This window comes from Pseudonaja textilis, chromosome 6 (assembly GCF_049901715.1).
Source record: "Pseudonaja textilis isolate UNSWEBS1 chromosome 6, rPseTex1.2, whole genome shotgun sequence".
Lineage (NCBI taxonomy): Eukaryota > Metazoa > Chordata > Lepidosauria > Squamata > Elapidae > Pseudonaja > Pseudonaja textilis.
In genome coordinates, this window is record NC_141995.1 from 56423962 (window position 1) to 56443585 (window position 19624).

Below are 19624 nucleotides of genomic sequence, written 5' to 3' on the forward strand. Positions count from 1 at the left end.
TGTGTGGAGTGACCATTCAAAGTTACAATGGCACTGAAAAAAGTGACTTATGACCATTTTTCACACTTACGACTGTTGCAGCATCCCCACAGTCATGAGAGGCCAGGTGAGGAGATGTATGCCTTGATGTGAGTGATATTGAGTTGGCCACGCCCAGCCAATAACATGACCATCAAGCCATGTCCACCACTTAAGCCACGCCCACAGAACCGGTTGTTAAAAAATTTGAATCCCACCCCAATCATGCCTAATAAGGACCACTTGTGGCTTCAATTCAAATTTTACTTTCAGAATTTTCTGGACGTTTTGGTGTACTTCTTTCCAATATTTTAGAGTTTATTTTGCACAACCACCACAAATGGCAAAACGTTCCTTTTTGTTACGGCATCTCCAACATTTATTGCACTATGAATCTTGTCCACCATTCAGTTCCTTAATGGGCAATAGGTGCCTTCAGAATTGTGCAAGCGAGGCATCCGCAGACTAGTCGTGCTCTTTAGAAATTAGTATTGTGAGTCATAGCATAAATGTGACCAGCCCGATACATTATTTGTATGAGCAGGTTTCAATTATAAAAATTCAGAAGATTTATTTCAAAATTAACTACAATAGGGAGGCAAAAAGCAGTCTCTGTCTCCTTGAATCAGACTGAGCCACAGGAGTCTGATGAGAAACACTTGTATGTTTTCTTCAGTAGAATAAATAGCATCTTGCCTTTGTTGTGAGATTATTCTAATTTGGTTTCCCGCTCATGGTGTTCTTCAAACAACATCAAAATAGGATTGTGCATGCTGCTTCCAGATAAATCTTTGTAGTTTGCAGAAGCTATATACATGGCTCATTACCAAATGTTTACCACAGTTTCTAGAATCAAGATGATATTATCCTTCGGTCAGTCAATTTATTTTTCTTGTTTCTGTTTGGTTTCTCACCCAAATGGAAATAATTTGTGTAAGGCAGAAAGGATTGAACCAGATGAGCAGATGTGTGAAGATAGAATATTCCAATAGATGAAGCAGCTTTGATTTCAGAAGTGGAGAAGAAAGGATTAACCCTATCACAAAGATTGCACAAAGATAAATAGTGTCAGTTCTAGCATGCTAGACTGGAAGCTGATAGACACTCAAGGAGTTAAGTAGGTTTATTATTGAAAAATTAACGATGCTGTTAAACAATAGCAACCAGTTGCAACTACTGTGCATCAAAGAAGATTCCTATTTATATTGAATTAAAATTTCAAATTCTTGACTTCTGTGTTCTTTCCAGTCAATGTGATGAGCTGGAAGCTATTGTATTTTGTATTGTATTGTATTTTAGATAGGGGGAAACTGTGTATAGATTAAATTATCTATGCTGCCCAACTTCAAACAACTTTGGGTGGCTTCACAAAAGTTGAATAGCAACAAGAATTACAGAACTATTGAACAATATCCATAAAACAACAATCATTCAAGATCCTGGAGGAGGAGGAACCAGGTTTTTTTTTAAAAAAAGCCTTTGACAACAGGAAAGGTGAGATGCTGTTTTGAAAGAAAGACCAATGTCAGAGAAGATCTGCTTTCTGGTCCCACTAAATCTCTTGAGTGGTGGGCCCAATTTTATTAGGAGAGTCAGATGCTATGGGAGACAGCTGGTCCCTTAATTGGGAAATTTTGGGAATTGGACTGCCGTGGTGTCAGGCAAGTCTATATGACAGCGTGCTCTTTCCATTATCATTGAAATAACAAGCTTATAGTTTCAGATAATATTGTTAATGTACTGTCTAGTTTGGCTCTAAGGTTCCTACTTGTGAAAGTTTTTAGTGTTCATGCAGATCAGAGCAAAATTAAAGGCCAACACCAACAACCTGTTCAGGAATGGTGAAAATTCTTGTAGTGGACATCATTCATTAGTCCTAGTTTAGTAGCTCTCATTTGGGTTAGTGAAGATTTTGAGCACTTTTCAAAGGCAGCCTATGGTGGGGGGGGAGGGTTTGGGGAGGGGTAGGTGTCTTTTAGATAGTGTTGACTTCTGGTGATTGCTTGGGTTAGACCATGGGTGTCAAGCTCACGGCGTCACGTTGCTGTCACGTGACATTTTGTGACATTTTTCCCATTCACAGAGCTAGGGTAGGCATGGGCCTGTGTGTGATGCATCCAGTCTGCGGGGCTGCCAGTTTGACATTCTTGGACAAGACCGTTGTCTAATATATTAGAGCGATGGAGAACCTTTTTGTTGTGGTGTGCGGAAAGCGCATATGTGATAGTGTGCATTCCAGCACCCACAATGCAATGCGCCCTACCACCTGTGCATGTGTGCGCAACCCCCTCTTACATGCATTGCACAGATGCATGCCTCCCAGCTGATTTTCAGCCTGTTTGAGGCTGTTTTCGCCCTCCCGGGGACTCAAGGAAAGCCTCTGCAGCTTTTGGAGGCTGAAAAATGGGCCCATTTCGGCACTTCAAGTATCTCTGGAAGGCTCGTTTTTTTGGCCTCTAAAGGCTGCAAAGGCTTCCTTCGAGCCCCCAGGAGGACGAAAAAGGCTTCAAAACAGGCCGAAAATCAGCTGGGAGGTGCACGCATGAGCAGTGCAGGTAAGTTTGGCTGGAACTTGCATGCCCGCACAAATGGCTCCGAGTGCCACCCGTGGCATGTGTGCCATAGGCTCGCCATCATGGTATTAGAGTAATCCCAGTGTCAACTGCTGGGGAAATTTAGGAGATTCAGGCAGTTCAAATGAGTATAACATTTTATTGCAAGCTTAAATTCTACAAGAATCTGAGCAACTAACAGTCAAAGGAAATAAGTGGGAGATAAGAAAGGCATTCAAGGTGGGCTGGACTTAGATATCCTGCAGGCAAGCAGGGACTCATGATTTATGACATGTTTGACCCCTCCCTCAGGCTCAGCCTGGTCATCTCCTACACCCAACTGAAAAAATACCAGAATTAATGCCAATTATTTATCCATCTTCATTATCTGGATGAAGTGGCACTAGTATCTTGGGTGAAACTGATATAAAATAGTCCTGACCATCAGTATTAGTTTTTATTTTTTTAGTAGAAGTTTTAGATCCAAGAGCTCTCTGAAACAGCATGTCTGAATTTTCTTAAGAAAGCGTAAAGAAGATGATCTAATACATGAGTTCTGTTAGCACATGAGGAGGAGAAGAACTGTAATGAAATGTGGCTAAAGATGGGGTAGGAGGGAAGAGGTGCTGCCCAGGGAACGTCCCTTAAAAGGGGGAGGAGCCCACAATTGAGTAGCTGGCAAAGAAAGGAACTTACAAGGAATTTGTCCCAACTAAAATCAGGCTGTCAACTCATAAAATATTTCTATGGTCTTTTTAGAGTTGCCAACAGAAAGGGAAGGGGTTTGAAAGAGCAGTGCGGCAACTTGTAAATCAAAAGTGCATTCCATAAATAGTTTTCGAAGATAGTAACTAGGTGACTGAAGTTTTCTGCCATGCAAAATTCTAACTGGAGAGCATGATTGATGACAATGTGTCTCATTGGAGAATATGAATTATGATACACCCAGGAGGTGGCGGAAAACCAGGGTCAAGAGTGACAATCAATTATGTGTCTCAGAGTCGGCTCCTGTTGTGGTTCGCCGGCAAAAGGGAACCAGTCAGGGAGCCTGGCGAGGACTTGGATGCGGGTCCTGCGTCTGATACAGGAATGGGGCGAGGACTATTGGAGAGTGGGGTGCTGCCTTTGGAAGCTTTTGGAGTCTGGCAGCAGTGAAGCAGAGGACCCCAGGGAGCCTGTGCCCAGTGCGCGTGTGCACAGGGCTGCTCGAAGGAGAGAGCAACTGAAGCAGCAAGGGCTGCTCGGGAGTAAGGCTGGAAGTGATTGCCTCTCCCAATTCTGAATCAGCCCTCGGTGATGTGCTCTTTGCAGGAAGCAAAGAAGTTCTTTAGGCTCTGAGTCCCTCATTGAAGCCCTGCTAACTCCAGTTTGTTTTTGAAACTTCTGACATTTATCAGAAGTTAGACTTGTGTTCTTGGCAGCCTTTTACAACCTTGAAAGGAATTGCCTTTATCTTGGACACTTAGGTTTAAATGACGCTTGGCTGGGAATGCAAAAAATTCCCAGTGCTGCATTAAAAAAGGTTTGCTTTTATACACAGTTTGTGTTTGTTTAATTTGAACAAGGCTTGGGGTCAGAACAGCTATACCCAGGCAGTGCCAGCCTATTAACTCCCAATAAATCCTCTTGAAGTTTTGGAAGTTTGGCTCGAGACTCATGATTTAATTGGGGTAACTGCTGGAATCCTAGCTCAGGCGGTAAAAAGAGAGGGTGGGAGAGTTGTACTTTCAATCTTATAAGAATTTGTTATCATACCCTGAAAATAAAATAGATTTAGCTTATCTTGTCATGTTTCCTGTTCGGTTTGCTTGGAAGGCTGACAAATACATATTTGAGTCCGCGAAAAAAAGAGAAAATATTGGGAAGAAGCATAGGCAGGCACTCCCTAATTCACATGAGTATAAGAATGAGGAGGAGGGACTTCCGGTTTGAGCTTCTTCAGTGACAGACCGAAACCTCGTCTCTGCGAGGCTTCGATCTGTGCTTGCCGCTGGAGCGCCCCAAGCTGGCTGGTTTTGGGGCTAAGCCATCCCATAGAGGTGGTAAAGAGGGGGGAGACTGCCAGCAGGGTTGAGGAGAGCCACATCTCTCCTCCCCAGCTGGCCATTACTCCCTTTCTCGAAGGTGGTTGCAGCGGTGGTCAGAAATGGCCACCACAAAGAAGAACTCGACTGGAAAAGAATGTGCAGGAGGAAGATAAGAAGAGAAAGTTTTGGTTGACCGGGTCAAATAGCAAAAGCAACAAATAAGGTACCCTGGAATTGAAACTGTTAAAAAACAATGACATTGTTCCCTAATAAGATTTTTAAGCTGTGAAGGAGAGAGAAAGGGGAAAAGATTTGGTTTTCTCCTTTTCCTATACTGACAGCTAAGAGACTTAAGCAAGAAATTGGAAAAAAATCCACTTTAACATCAATAGGCATTTAATGCTGAAAATAAAAAGTCAAAAGGATAATAAAGATTTCTGGATAATTAAAAGCTTTTGAAAACAGGAAAGGGGAGAAAAAGAATAAAAGGGTAGGATCTGGAAGGGAGGAGACTGCCTGGAATTAAAAAAGAACTTACAGCAAAATCTCAACAAGACTTCTAAAAGATACATTACTAACTGAAATATCACAACAAAAACCCCAGGAAGAGAAAATCGAAAAAGAAATAAGAAGATATCTCGGGACTGTCTGGATTACTTGATGATTTCTGGATTCTTGGTTATTGTTTTGAGTGACTAAAATCAATCGGGTGGTTGTTTAAAACTGTTTAAAATAGCTCCACTTTTAGAAGAACCGAAAATGGAACTTAAAAAGTACAAAGAAGATGCACAAGAAGGGAGAGGTTCTTTTGGCTTCATATTTCAGTTTTTAGAAATGGAGATTTGGAATTATGAGAAACAACAAGAAATGCCTGCAGAACAAGAAGATTGCAACAAAGAAGAAGCGTTCTTTAATGAATAAGTAATCTTAGATGGGGAAAAAAAGGAAAGGGAATGGAAAGTTTAAGATTGGGAAAAACAACTCTCCCCTCCCCCCCAAAAATAGAGTGAAAAATAAGTATAAAATCAGAAAGCAACAGAAGAGGGAAATGCAGAAGACAAGGGGGTAAAAAGGGGAGGGAGAAGATGAGAGGGAAGAAAGAAAGGAAAAGAAGTTATAAAGGACAGAAGCAAAATATAGAGAAACAGGGCCTATTTAGAGATAATGGGTGAAAACTTAATGGAAAAAGGGATTCTGCACAGGTACATAAGATAATATGGTTATATTAGAAACCAATAATTTTAGAAAATATGAAACAGTGTATGATTAAAATGTCTGATAAAATAGCTACCGTAATTCAGTGGAATGCTTGTCAATAAATAAATGTAACAAAAGGTATATTTAATGATTTATAAAACATGTGAAGAGAAATAAGGGAAAAATTAATTATGGAGATTATATGTGTTTTTAAGGAAGTATGATATTTAATTGAAAAGAAGTGTTAAAGGTGTTAAGATTTTAATGATTATTAATGATAGAACTGAACTGGAATGGAATGAGGGTTTATAATTACATATATTTACTATTTTTTTTTTAAGAATATAGTGTGTATTATAAGAATGTACCAAGCAGAATTCGATTGGAAGTTATGTATTATGTATTATATTGAAGGTCATAAGGTCATATATACTGAAGTTTAAATAAGAGTTGAATGGATGTAATTAAAAGATATAAAGGTGTCATACTCCAATTAGTAACTACAGGAGAAAATTAGTTTAATGAGAAAAGATAATATGAAATTGAAACAGAACAGACAAAAGTATAAATATAATGATTTGAATTGAGATGAGATAATCAAAATAAAATTGAGAAAATTAAAAGAGGGGAAAAACTATATAGAAAATGTAAAATAGTATAAGATATGGAATAGAATACAAAAAGGAGCATGAAATTGAGTTTTGTGTCTGTATAAAGAAGTGTAACCCGGGACCATGCTATTTTCCAAAAAGATGTTTACTTGTATTTTGTGTGTGAAAACCCAAATAAAACTTTATTAAAAAAAAAAAAAAAGAATGAGGAGGAGGAGGTAAAGCACTTGCAAGATTCGATTTTTATAGTCGCTTGCCAACAGTTGAAGCTTAGGGTTATTTAATGCCCTTTTAAAGGAAAACGGGTGTGTTTCTGGTTTTCAATCTAAGAAAAGCTATTATCCTGTTCCTTTTTTTGTTTTGTTTTTCAGTACTTTGTGAAGAAGACGAAAGCTTCTTGTGCAGAAGTGGGATTTGTATCCCAAGGATTCTTCAGTGCAATGGCTTTAATGATTGTGATGACTGGAGCGATGAAATGCATTGCAGTAAGTTACCTAGACCTAAGTGCATTAGACAATATATTAATGCAAAAAACAACATTACAGCTATTAGAGTGAACTTGTACTCATCCACTGTATCTATATAATAGGTAGTCCTTGATTTACGACAGGAACTGAGACTGGAATTTGGGTTGTAAGTCATGGCGGTCATTACATTGAGGCAGCCACAGGATTGGACACAACTTTATGACTTTTTACTGCCATCATTAAATAAATCATGTGGTCATAAGTCTGAGTTATGTGGTTGTAAGTGAAACATGCAGTTGTAAGTCTGAATCTATTCTCAGAAGAGGGCAACCAAAATAGTGAGTATAATAAAAGTAGTATAGGTAGTCCTCAACTTTACACAGTTTATTTAGTGACTGTTCAAAACTATGATGCCACTGAAAAAAGTGACTTAACGACAGTTTTTCACTCTTACAACTATCGCAACTTCCTCACAGTCACATGATCAAAATTGGGGTGCATGGCAATCAACTCATATTTATGACCGTCCCAGAGTCATGTGATTACTTTTGTCCACCTTCTGACAAGCAAAGTCGATGGGGAAGCCAGATTCACTTAACAACCAGGTTACTAACTCATTGTTCTGACCCAGGCTTTGTTCAAATTAAGGAAACGCGCGTGGTGTGTAAAAGCAAACCTTTTTTAATGCGACGCTGGGAATTATTTGTATTCCCAGCCAAAACTCATTAAACACAATTGTCTGAGATAAGAGCACGCCTTTCAGGGTTGTAAAAGGCTGCCAAGAAACAGAAACCCACTTAATTAGAAGATAAACCAACAAAAGTTCCAGCAAAGACAAACCAGAGTTTGCAGGGTTTTGATGAGGTTTCAGAATCTAATGAACTTTTTTGCTTCCTGCAAAAAGCACATCACCAAGGGCTGGCTTTTATCCCTTATGGGAGGGGCGATCACCTCCCAGCCTTACTCCTGAGTTGTCCCTGCTGCTTCAGCTGCTCTGTGCACACATGCACTAGGAACAGGCTGCCCGGGATCCTCTGCTTTGCTGCTGCCAGGCTCCGAAGGCAGCACCCCACTCTCAGATAGTCCTGGCCCCTTCCCTGCATAAGATGCAGGACCCTCGTCCAAGTCCTCACCAGACTCCCTGACCGGTTCCCTTTCATCCTCACTGTCCGATACTTCTGTTGTCTCCACTGGCTGCCGGTGAACCACAACGCTTATCAGCTGCTGTGATTCACTTAAGAACTGGAGCAAGGAAGGTCATAAAAGGAGACAAGCTTGACTTAACAACTGCTTCACTTAGCAACAGAAATTTTGGGCTCAATTGTAGTTATACGTTGAGGAGTACTCCTATTCAGCTTCAATTAACCGCCAAGTATATTGCATCCCTATGAAAAACAGTAGTAGAAGTTGAAGCCATTTTATTGTAGTTTCAACCTTTCCCTGTCAGTCATGCTGTTGAAAGAATGAAACTAGCGTTTATTTTAAAAGTTAACTAATAATTTGTAAAAATAGCAGAAATGAGTTAATATTTTGCTTAGGGGAATGGACTATCTTAGTTCAACCAAAGTAAGCTCTAAATTTTTTTTTGTCTATTTTGCAGATTGCAGTGAAGAGTTTTTCCGCTGTGACACTGGAAGATGCCTCAATTATACCTTTGTTTGTGATGGTTATGATGATTGTGGAGACCTTAGTGATGAACAGAATTGTGGTAAAGGAAAATATACATTTTAAAAGCTTGGGGGTGATTTAATCTCAAAAGAGTTGGATACAGGCACTTTTAACCACCCCATAATCCCTTGTGGAGTCTGGGCAACAGAATGGAGCTGAGTCTTGACTGGTCAGATGCCTTTCCTGTCACCGATGTGGAGCTATATTCAGCAGATATATTCTCCTCATGCCCAGAGAGAGAAATATCTGCCTCTACGTAGAATCAAACTCACAGCCTCCTGACCGTGAGATGAGAGCTCCACCTCTTGGCCATTGCACAACTCCTGTTGATTCTGGAATATAAACTGAAAATTAGATTTAGCTAAAACAGTCCTCTGAATTCTTGTCAGTGTTGCTGCAACATGTTCTTAATTATTACATTTACTGTACACCAGTGTTGACAAAAGAGGAAGATAATTTCTTAACCTCAATATCCTGCTAGCCAGTTTTTATACTAAGTAATGAAGAAATATTGTCTGTGTTTATCATATTATCGAATAACACAATCTATTAAAGATTGTAATCCAGTGACTCAGCATCAATGTGGAGATGGGAGATGCATAACCATGGATTGGATCTGTGATGGTGATCCTGACTGCCTAGACAAATCAGATGAAACCAACTGTTGTAAGTTCGTTTGTGCTTTGATAACAGACAGTTTAAAGTGCAGTGTCTTCCTGTTTGATATAGACTTCCTTGGGAATCTTATTTGAAGTATCTCATCCGGCATAATCCAAAAGTATCCACTTCAATACAACGTTTATATTTGTGAAATGCTATTTTGCTAAATTATCGTAGTAGTATAACATCAGTATGTACTATGTAGTCATCTTCCAAAACTATGATCCTATCATTATTCTTTGCTTGCATGTTTGCCTTTGAGTCAGTGTTGACTCTTGGCAATTGCCTAGACGTGTCCCTGCAGTTTTCGTGGCAAGATTTTGGACGTGGTTGGCCATTGCCTCTTTCCCAATGCTGGCCTTGTCACCTAGCTGGCTTCGTGCTTAAGATGAAGAGTGGCTCAGTGGTTAGAACGCAGTACTGCAGGCTACTTCTGCTGCCTGCTGGCAGTTCAAATCTCACCAGGGTCAAGGTTGACTCATCCTTCTGAGGTGGGTAAATTGAGGACCCAGGTTGTTGGGGGCAATAGGCTGACTCTGTAAACCACTTAGAGAGGGCTGTAAAGCACTGTAAAGCGGTAGATAAGTCTAAGTGCTATTGCTATTAAAATTATGTACAAAACTGGCTCTTTGCTTATTTGCAATAGTGGCGAAAACCTGTAGCTCAAGTGTAGGATGAGAGTTAAAGGTTCATTCTCCGTGGAAACTAACCCACAAGCTCGGAGAAGGAACCTTTACCCTTTGCTTATTTCCTCGTTATTTTATCAGTGTAACAGAAATACCCAGTTTTTATCCTATTTTGCATTTGTAGGTTTTCGGTCATATCCATGTAGGAATGAAGTAAGTCACTGTAATTTATGAGAAATGGAAAGTCTATAAAGTGATAATCTTTTTGTTTCCAGCATGCCATAGCCAAGGACTGGTGGAATGCAGAAATGGTCAGTGTGTTCCTAGTACATTCCAGTGTGATGGAGACAATGATTGCAAGGATGGAAGTGATGAAGAGAACTGTGGTGGAAGTAAGGGCATACCACTTATGTCGTTCTCTACTCAAATTGCTGGAGAAAAGATCTAAGAGTTTCCTTTGGAAAATAATATTTCTTTTGTTCTACGACTCCTTTTGAGGATGGTGCTTCAGATTTTTCATTTGAACAGTGTTCATGTGCTTTATAACTCAGAACACAATACATTATGAGAATGTCATATATGAGTTTGGAGTCTTATGATACTTCTGCAGAGAGTCACCATTTCTCTAGTTACCGCTGTTTTGATTTATTCCTCCTTGTCTATAGAGGGTTTCTTTTGTTTTTTAGGGAAAATCTGTCTTGCCATTTTTCCCCTGCCCACTTCGTTTCTTTTATCGTACGATAACACTATAATTATTTCAATACATTTCAATGCATTAGTGTTTAAATAATATGACTCAAAGTATTAACTTTCTGTTATTTAACAAGTTTAAATTAACTGTCTTTATACTGATGGGCTTTAGGACTTCAAATTAATCATCTTTTTACTGTTCTGTATTATGTACAGTGGTAGATTTTGACTTCTGTACAGATGCAGATAGATAAACTCAACAAAACGTACATACAAAGTTTTTATTATTGGTTCATCGGGTATCCTCATAACTCACATTTGTGACAAAGTTCTTCTTTCATGACCAATTCTTTGCATATCTGTCTTGTAGGTAAAAAGATGGTTGTCTCCTATCCCTTTTCTCCCATCTTGTAGCAATAGAAGTAGAACAGTTACCACGAGTCCGTGAGTTCAGCCAAGAGTGAGGAAACCTCCCCCAACCCATCGAGGGTCAATTTAGTGACCAATCAGGATTACAGATGTGGTCACGTGACTTGAACTACATTTCCCAGGATACCTTAACTACATTTACCATGATGCATTCCCTTAAGTGGACAGCTCAAAATTGCTACCTAACTATCCAATTCCCATACACTGGCTGGATAGCACAGTAACTCATGCTCTTGTTGGGCACCAGCACGTGTCAGGGGAAAAGAACTGTTCAGTCAGAACCAGTAAGAAGTTTCTTTTTAAAAAATAAAAATAAAAACAATTTTATTTACAAATTTAAAAACATACAATTTCAAAAATACAGAAACAATAATATGTGAATAACACATAATTCTTTACATTTGTTGTCGAATTTGGTAAGTCCTAAAAATCATTATTGGCTAGTACTAGTCACATCTTCTCTCATTATCACATCCTAAGTGCTAAATAATTCGCAGCATACTCCACTTATTTTCACGTTGGTTTATAACTACTCTTCTATTACAAATACATTCATGTTTTTTAACTACCCAGTAATAAACAAAAAAATATTATAAATGGCTAATAATAATAGTAGTAGTAACAGAGAAAAGAAGGTTTAAAACCTTTAATTGTTTTTATGTTCTTAATATATTATAAACTGCTGAATATAATTTGTATCTTAGGTTCATTTACATGTTTCCCTTTTTATTGTCTACCCACTTATACCATTTATCCCATATCCTGTAGTAACCTGTATCTTCCTTCCCATTGATTTTAAGCGTAAGCCACTCCAATTCGGCACACTCATATGTTTTCTGAATAACAACCTATATCGGTGGTACATTTGGGTTTTTCCAATATTGTGCTAGTGAAATACGTGCCACAGTTAATAAATGGATGGTCAAATATTTTACTTTAGCGGGGTAGTCCCCTTTGATCATTCCCAACAAAAATAACTCCAGTTTCCACTCCAGCCCACGCTCTATAAATTTCTTCTATCTACGTTTTTATTTTTAACCAATATTTCTTTATCTCAGGACAAGTCCACCATGAATGAAAGTATGTACCAAATTTCCCTTTACATTTCCAACAGCAAGGATTGGCTGTCGGAAATATTTTGGCGTCAGATGCCATCTGCACCTCATTTTGTATAGATTCTCCTTGTGATTTGGTTAGTGTCAGGTTTTTCTGCCAGATTTGGTGAGAAATCACCAAATCATTGAAGATAAGGAAGGGGGTCAGACAGGGATGTCCACTTTCACCTCTGCTTTTTATAACAATTTTGGAAACTTTGCTGGACAGAATTAGATTAAATAAGGAAATTAAAGGAATTAAAATTAAAAATCAAGAATATAAATTACAAGCCTTCGCAGACTATATGGTCTTTGTCATAGAAGACCCAATAGACTCAGGACCAGCTCTACTAAATGAAATAGATAAATTCGGTACATTAGCAGGACTAAAAATCAATAAGGAAAAAACCAAAATGCTAGTTAAAAACATAACAAATAGTAAACAAAAAAGATTGGAAGAAAAGACAGGGTTACAAATTGTAAATAAAAATAAATATTTAGGAATCTGATTAAGAGCTAGAACATTAAATCTGCGAGAGGATAATTATACCAAATTACTGAAACAGATTGAAAAGGACTTGGAAAATTGGAATAAGATGAAAATTTCATTATTAGGTAGCATAGCAACAATCAAAATGAATGTTCTACCTAAAGTATCATATATATTTCAAACAATTCCGATATTATTGGATAAAAAATTCTTTAAAGGTTTAGATAAAATTGTGATGAAATTTATCTGGGCAAAGAAAAAAACAAGGATAAAAAAACTTATTTACAAGATAATAAAAGCAGGGGTGGATTCGGACTACCTGTCTGAGAGACATATTATAGAGCAGCGGCATTAGTGTGGATAAAAGATTGGATTGATTTAAGGAATAACAGGATTTTACAATTGGAGGGACATGATTTACAGCTAGGTTGGCATGCATTTTTATGGAACCCAAATAGTAAAAATAATTTATATTTCACTAGACATGTATTCTGAAAGTCTTTAATTAAAATTTGGACTGATATAAGAAAGAATCACTAAAAATCCCAAGGTGGTTTTCAACGATGGAGGCAATGTTTCACTTAAATACGATGGATATCAGTGAAAAACTTAAATACTACCAAATATTAGATAGTGAGGAAAGAATTAAAACGAAACAGGAACTAGAATCACAAGAGATAGTTATTGATAATTGGTCACATTTTCAAATAAAACTGAGCTACAACAAAGACGTAAAGGAATATGGAATTGAGGTAAAAGATACATATTTAGATAAAATACTTTTAAACCCTGAGAAAAGTTTGATTTCCAAATTGTATAATTATTTATTAGAATATGAAATGGCCGAGAAAATTGTGAAAGGTCCCATGTTTGCTTGGGAAAAAAACTTTGGTTATAGTATTGATCTGGATGCCAGTAAGAAGTTTCATACTCCTATATGCAGAAGTTACTGCTGTACCACTTTCTTTGTTCCCTACTCAGAGGATGCTCATTTGTGAGGGCCCTGGGCTTAAACAAGCAAAGATTACTTGCACAAGACTGAGCAGCCACCAATTCCCACATCCGTATATGGCTATTGTTTTCTCATGATATAATTCACCGATTGAGATAAAATTTTATTGTGGTTGTCCTAGGCCAAAGAGTATGCCATGAAAGAGATCAGAAGTGTAATTCAACTTTGTGTCCTGATTCTTGTGGCCATTCTCCTCCCTGTGACGTCAACAACAGCCAAGTGAATTGCGGTGAGTAGCACACAGCTTTGTGATTTTCTAAAAAGTTTTTAAAAAGGAAGATTAAAAACTAACGCAAACTAATGTAGGTTACATAAAAGAAAGAAATCAAAACGAAAGCTAAAAGAAGGAAACAGAAAATAGATAAAAAAGAAACAGCTTCCATTCTTTTTTACAGCATTTATAATTATATAACAATTATAAATGTATCTCTTACTCCATGGTTACATCATAGCTCTCTTCTTCCTATTATCTATAAACATCAAAACCATAAACCACGAGTTCATTGTTTTCTATTTCACATTTAAAATACCTCTAAAGGGTTTTCAGTCAGCAATAAACATAGATATTGTCTTTTCTCTGATCAAAGGAATCAATTTAGCCGTATCAGCAAGTTCCATCACAAAGTATTGCTTTTTGAATTGTTGTCTCTTCTGTACACTTTCTAATAGCCTCTGTGTTCCAGTTACTGAAAATGGCGCACTTCAGAAAATACGTTTAGTTATTTGTAAGGATTAATTCTCATGTATCACACAAATGAAATCATTTCAAAAAAGCAAAGGGTCACATGTTTACTGCATCTAAAAAGACACATTGTTTTGTGTGCATCTTTAACAAGTTTTTATTTTCACATGCTTCCTGTCCTTTCTTCCAACTGGGTTTTCCTTGTTTCACGGTGTCTCAAAATACATTATGGAAGAATGAACAGTCAGATGTGAAAGCTGCTCTCTGAATCTGCACTTTTGTTCATTTAAACAAATACGATTCAAGCAAGAAATTGTAGTCAATACACAGTAGAACTCAATATGTTCCATTTTTCCTATTTGGTTGTTTCTCTAGTGGTGGTCCTTATATCGGGTGGGGTGTGTTGTGGATCGCCGGCAGCCGGTGCAACCAGCAGTGGAATTGGATAGTGAGGAAGAAAGGGAACCAGTCAGGGAATCTGGAGAGGACTTAGACGAGGGTCCTGCGTCCGATGCAGGGTTAGGGCCAGGACCATCTGGGAGTGGGATGCTGACTCGTGAGCCTTTGGAGTCTGGCAGCAGTGAAGCAGAGGACCCAGGGGAGCCTGTTCCCACTGCGCCTATGTGCAGAGCTGTTAGAAAGCGAGAGCAGTTGAAGCAGAAGGGGCGACTCGGGAGTAAGGCTGGAAGGTGATTGCCCCTCCCATAAGGGATAAAAGTCAGACCTCAATGACAACACCTTTGCAGGAAGCAAAGCAGTTCAATAGATTCCGAGTCTTCCTTGAAGCTCTGTGTATTTCTGGTTGATTTTTTTTCTGGTACTTCGGTTGGTTTCTGTTATAATTAATTTGGATACTTCTGATTTTGGCAGCATTCCACAGCACTGACAGGCGTGTGCTTATCTTGAGGAACTGTTTAAGATTAGTTCTGGCTGTGAATGAAAGTAATTCCCAGCATGGCATTAAAATAGGTTTTGCTTTTAAAGCACGTTTGTGTTTCATTACGTTTGACGAAGCCTGGGTCAGAACAATGTGTAGGAAAATTCATTGCATCAAAGAGAAAATAATTCCTAGGCAGGTTTCTCATCTTTGTAAGATGCCTTATATAAATTATGATTCCTGTAACTATCATATAGGTCTGGAGTAATTGTTTCTGTATCGTTAAAACAATTTCTGTTTTATTCTGCCCAGGTCAATGTGAACACATTACACTGGAATTGTGCCTGAACCTGCCGTACAATTATACACATTACCCCAATTATTTAGGCCACCGGACACAGAAAGAAGCCTCTATTAGCTGGGAGTCTTCCCTCTTCCCAGCCTTGGTCCAGACTAACTGTTATAAATACCTGATGTTTTTTGCCTGTACCATCTTAGTGCCAAAATGTGATTTCCAAACAAATGAACGTATCCCACCATGCAGGTAACGTGCTATATTACTCTAAAATAAACAAACAAACAAACACAATAAAACGTACATTATAGCTAGCCAATCCAGCAGTGCAATCCTTGTAGTCTTTCTGGTTCTGCCTTTATTGTACTTTTCTTAATTTCTTTGGCTTTCAGTACATAGTTCCTTATTTTTAATCTTTTCAGCATAGGCGAAGTTGTGCCATTTGTGTGATGTCTGTTCTATACTTCTTCTCCCTTCATGGCCAACGTTATTGTCCCAAAGGTGCTTTTTCAAGAGGCAACTGGACTTTCTGGTTTTTCTTTGAAGATGTTTCGCTTCTCATCAGCTGGAGAAGCTTCTTGGATGAGAAGCAAAACATCTTCAAAAGAAAAAGCAAAGTCCAGTTGCCTCTTGAAAAAGCACCTTTGGGACACAACCATGATCTGGAGGACTGAGGCTCTCCACCAACATTTACCAATTTTATTATTGGGACTGTGTAAGCGGAAAGAACCAAATCTCCCATATTTTTTTTCTTTTGGAAGGCAGAATGCCTTGAAGATTATTTGAAACCTCTATTTTGGCTCTGCAAAGGTCTTCAAGACCAATAGCAGCTGCAGCAGCAACAAATATTTATAAACATTCATAAATTAAGTCAGCACATATAATTATTATTATTGTTGTTGTTATTGTTATTATCATCATCATCATCATCACAAAAAACAGTGTATATGGCAAATGAGATAACTATGCTGGTTTTTTGTAACACAAAGCACTAGTTGAACACTTCCCAAGTGTTTAGGAATGTGTGACGTATCGGTGAATCATGTGAGCAGAACCCAGTTAGCTGGCCTTCTGCAGCTGACCAATGGGGATCTTGTCAGCGCCAATTGTTTTCAAGTGCTTGCCTAGGTCTTTAGGCACAGCACCCAGTGTGCCAAGAACCACTGGAACCACCTGCACTGGTCTATGCCAGAGTCTCTGCAGTTCGATTCTCAAGTCCTGATATCTGGTGAGTTTTTCAAGTTGTTTCTCGTCGATTCTGCTGTCACCCTGTATGGCAATGTCGACGATCCACACTTTTTTCTTCTCCACAATCGTGATATCTGGGGTATTGTGTTCCAAAACTTTGTCAGTCTGTATTCGGAAGTCCCACAGTAGTTTTGCATGCTCATTTTCAACCACTTTTTCAAGCTTATGATCCCACCAGTTCATTTCTACAGGCAGATGGCAGTTGTGACAGAAGTTCCAGTGGATCATCTAAGCGATTATTGTTGTTGTTGTTGTTGTAATTTCCTTTGTTGTATACAAAATTTCCATAACCACAATGGCAGGGTACAATCTCTTTTAAGTACAAATAACAAACCTTATACACACCTTAATTGTAACCCTTATTCTCTAAATCTATTCACCATAATCTTCACTTACTCTTATTAAACAACTTGCGTTATTTGATTAAATACAGTTGTTAAAGTGAATCACTGGAGTTGTTAAGTTAGGAACATGGTTGTTAAGCAAATCTGGTTTCCCCACTTACTACTTTCATTAGTCGGAAAGTCGCAAGAGAGATCACATGATCTGAGCTCACTGCAGCGGTTATAAATATGAATCATCTGCCAGGTGTCTGAATCTTGATCATGTAACCATGGAGATGATGCAATGATTGTAAGCAGAGGTGGGTATTCAGCAGATTCTGACCAGTTCTGGAGAACCAGTAGTGGAAATTTTGAGTAGTTTGGAGAGCCGGCAAATCCCACCTCTGACTGGCCCAGCCCCCATCTATTCTCCGCCTCCCATTGAGTCCCAGCTGATCGGCTGGGTCTTCTTTTGTTGCCCTGCACAGGAGAACGGAGCTGGAAAGCAGGTTAGTGGGGTGGGGAGGGAATGGGGATTTTACAGTAACCTTCCCCTGCCACGCCCACCAAGCCATGCCCACAGAACTGGCAGTAAAACAATTTTGAATCCCACCACTGGTTGTAAGGGTGAAAAACGGTCCTAATTTTCTTTTTCCAGGGCCACTGTAACTCCGAACAGTCACTAAACAGACTGTTGTAAGTGGAGGACTGCCTGTATTATAATATACACCCACTTGTGTTTGTGTATGTTAATACATATTTTTCTACTGTATGACTTTTAAATTGTCTGGTTTTGGTGGGACTTGCTATGTGTATGTGAATATTTCCGGTTATGTAATTTTTTTTTACCCATTTCCCCCTCTCTTTCCTCTTCCTTCCCTCTCCATTCTTCTTGATCTTCTCAGGGCTCTTTGTGAGCAGTCCAAAGGACGTTGTGAATCTGTTCTTGGAATTGTAGGTTTACAGTGGCCAGAGGAAACTGATTGTGCACAGTTCCCAGACGAAAATTCGGACAATCGGACTTGCCTGATGCCAGATGACAATGTAGAAGGTTATTTATGTGTCTCAACTTCTAACAGGATAGCAGAGTTGGAAGGACCTTGGAGGTCTTCTAGCGTAGGGGTCACCAACCTTTTGGACCTCAGGGACTCCCAAACTCATAATTTTAAATCTCGGGGATCACTAATATGAATTTTGACTGACGGTGGCTTGCTGACGTTGATGGGGGAGAGAGAGAGATCTGATCTAAACTCTCTCTCCCTCTCCCTCTCTCTCTCTCTCTCTCTCTCACACACACACACACACACACACACAAATCCTTCACACACCCCTCTCCCTCCAAGGCAGCCACATTCCTGCTTTTGAGCTCCGTTCTCAGGGGGAGGGTGGGAGAGAGATCCGATCTAACACAGAGATCCCTCATACACACACACACACACACACACACACACACACACACACACTTCAAGCCACATTCCTAACCCGCTTAGAAGAAGAAAGGAGTGGAAAGAAGCAGCGCAGTGGCCAGGCAAGTTCCACCCTTCCACCCTTTCCCCTCACTACCTCGTTCCGATGCAAGCCTTGTGTTCCCGCGGGCTGGCCATGTGGGCAGCGCAACCTTGTGTTCCCACGCAGCCTGGATTCATTGCTTTAGGGAGTGCTCGGGGGGTGATTTTTCTCGGCAGACCATCAAAATTTTCTCGCGGACCACCAGTGGGCTGCGGCCACTGGTTGGCAATCCCTGTTCTAATCCAATCTCCTGCTCAGTGAGGAGTCCCCATAGCATTTCAGACAAATGGCTGTCCAGTCTCTTCTTAAAAGCCTCCAGTGATGAAGCACCTACAACTACTGAAGCCAAGCCATTCCACTGGTTAAATTGTTCTCGCTGTTCGGAAATTTCTCCTTAGTTCTAGCTTGCTTGTCTCCTTGATTAATTTAAAAAGTTATGAATATTTCATTCTTGTAGGAGAGCAACAATTATCTGGTGTTTAAACTTTTTTTTTTCTGCAGTCAGATGCTATATAAAATAAGAGAATAAAATGAAGCTTACTTAATTAGAAAATGCAACTCTGGTAATTGTGGTAATTACAATACAGGAGAAAGTAACTGGTGGTGATAGCATTAGTGCAGTCCAATAATGCTTATCTAGTTGTTAAGCAAGAAAAATAATGTGAAATTTGTTAATGTCATTAAGCATAATGATTTCCGGGATAATTTATGAGCAAGTTAGTTTTTCTCTTCACACATTGAAAGCCTCAGTGCAATAAAATGAAATTATACTAGAGTGTTATGGTTTATTTGTTCTTCTAAAGTTGAGTTGAGTTGGGTCTGAGAAGAATTGCATGATTCAGTTTTTACTTTATTTTGCTAAATGGGGCCCCAAATCTCTTTATTTGTGCCATTTAACCTTTAAAGCAGAAATAGTGAGAAGTATATGGTTGAACATAATTATATGTAGAACTGGGACAGCTAACTGGTTCTGTATTCATTCATTCATTCATTCATTCATTCATTCATTCATTCATTCATTCGTTCATTCGTTCATTCGTTCATTAGTTCATTCATTCATTCTCCTGAATGGATGCAGTCTACCAATTTCCCCCAGTCTCACATACAGTAAAAAACTTTCAGGAAACACAACTCCCAAGTTCTCAAGCT

At 39.0% G+C, this 19624-nt stretch overlaps 1 protein-coding gene across 2 annotated transcripts in view; it reads left to right on the forward strand.

Annotated features, from left to right (window-relative positions):
- Positions 1-19624, forward strand: part of CORIN (corin, serine peptidase) — a 110839-nt gene that overhangs the window by 59805 nt on the left and 31410 nt on the right. For both annotated transcript variants that reach the window (XM_087936626.1, XM_087936627.1), the window contains exons 6-12: positions 6777-6890; positions 8473-8580; positions 9096-9206; positions 10102-10218; positions 13663-13770; positions 15413-15644; positions 17872-18017. In XM_087936626.1, the coding sequence (XP_087792752.1) occupies positions 6777-6890; positions 8473-8580; positions 9096-9206; positions 10102-10218; positions 13663-13770; positions 15413-15644; positions 17872-18017 (936 nt within the window). The remainder of the gene's footprint in view (positions 1-6776; positions 6891-8472; positions 8581-9095; positions 9207-10101; positions 10219-13662; positions 13771-15412; positions 15645-17871; positions 18018-19624) is intronic.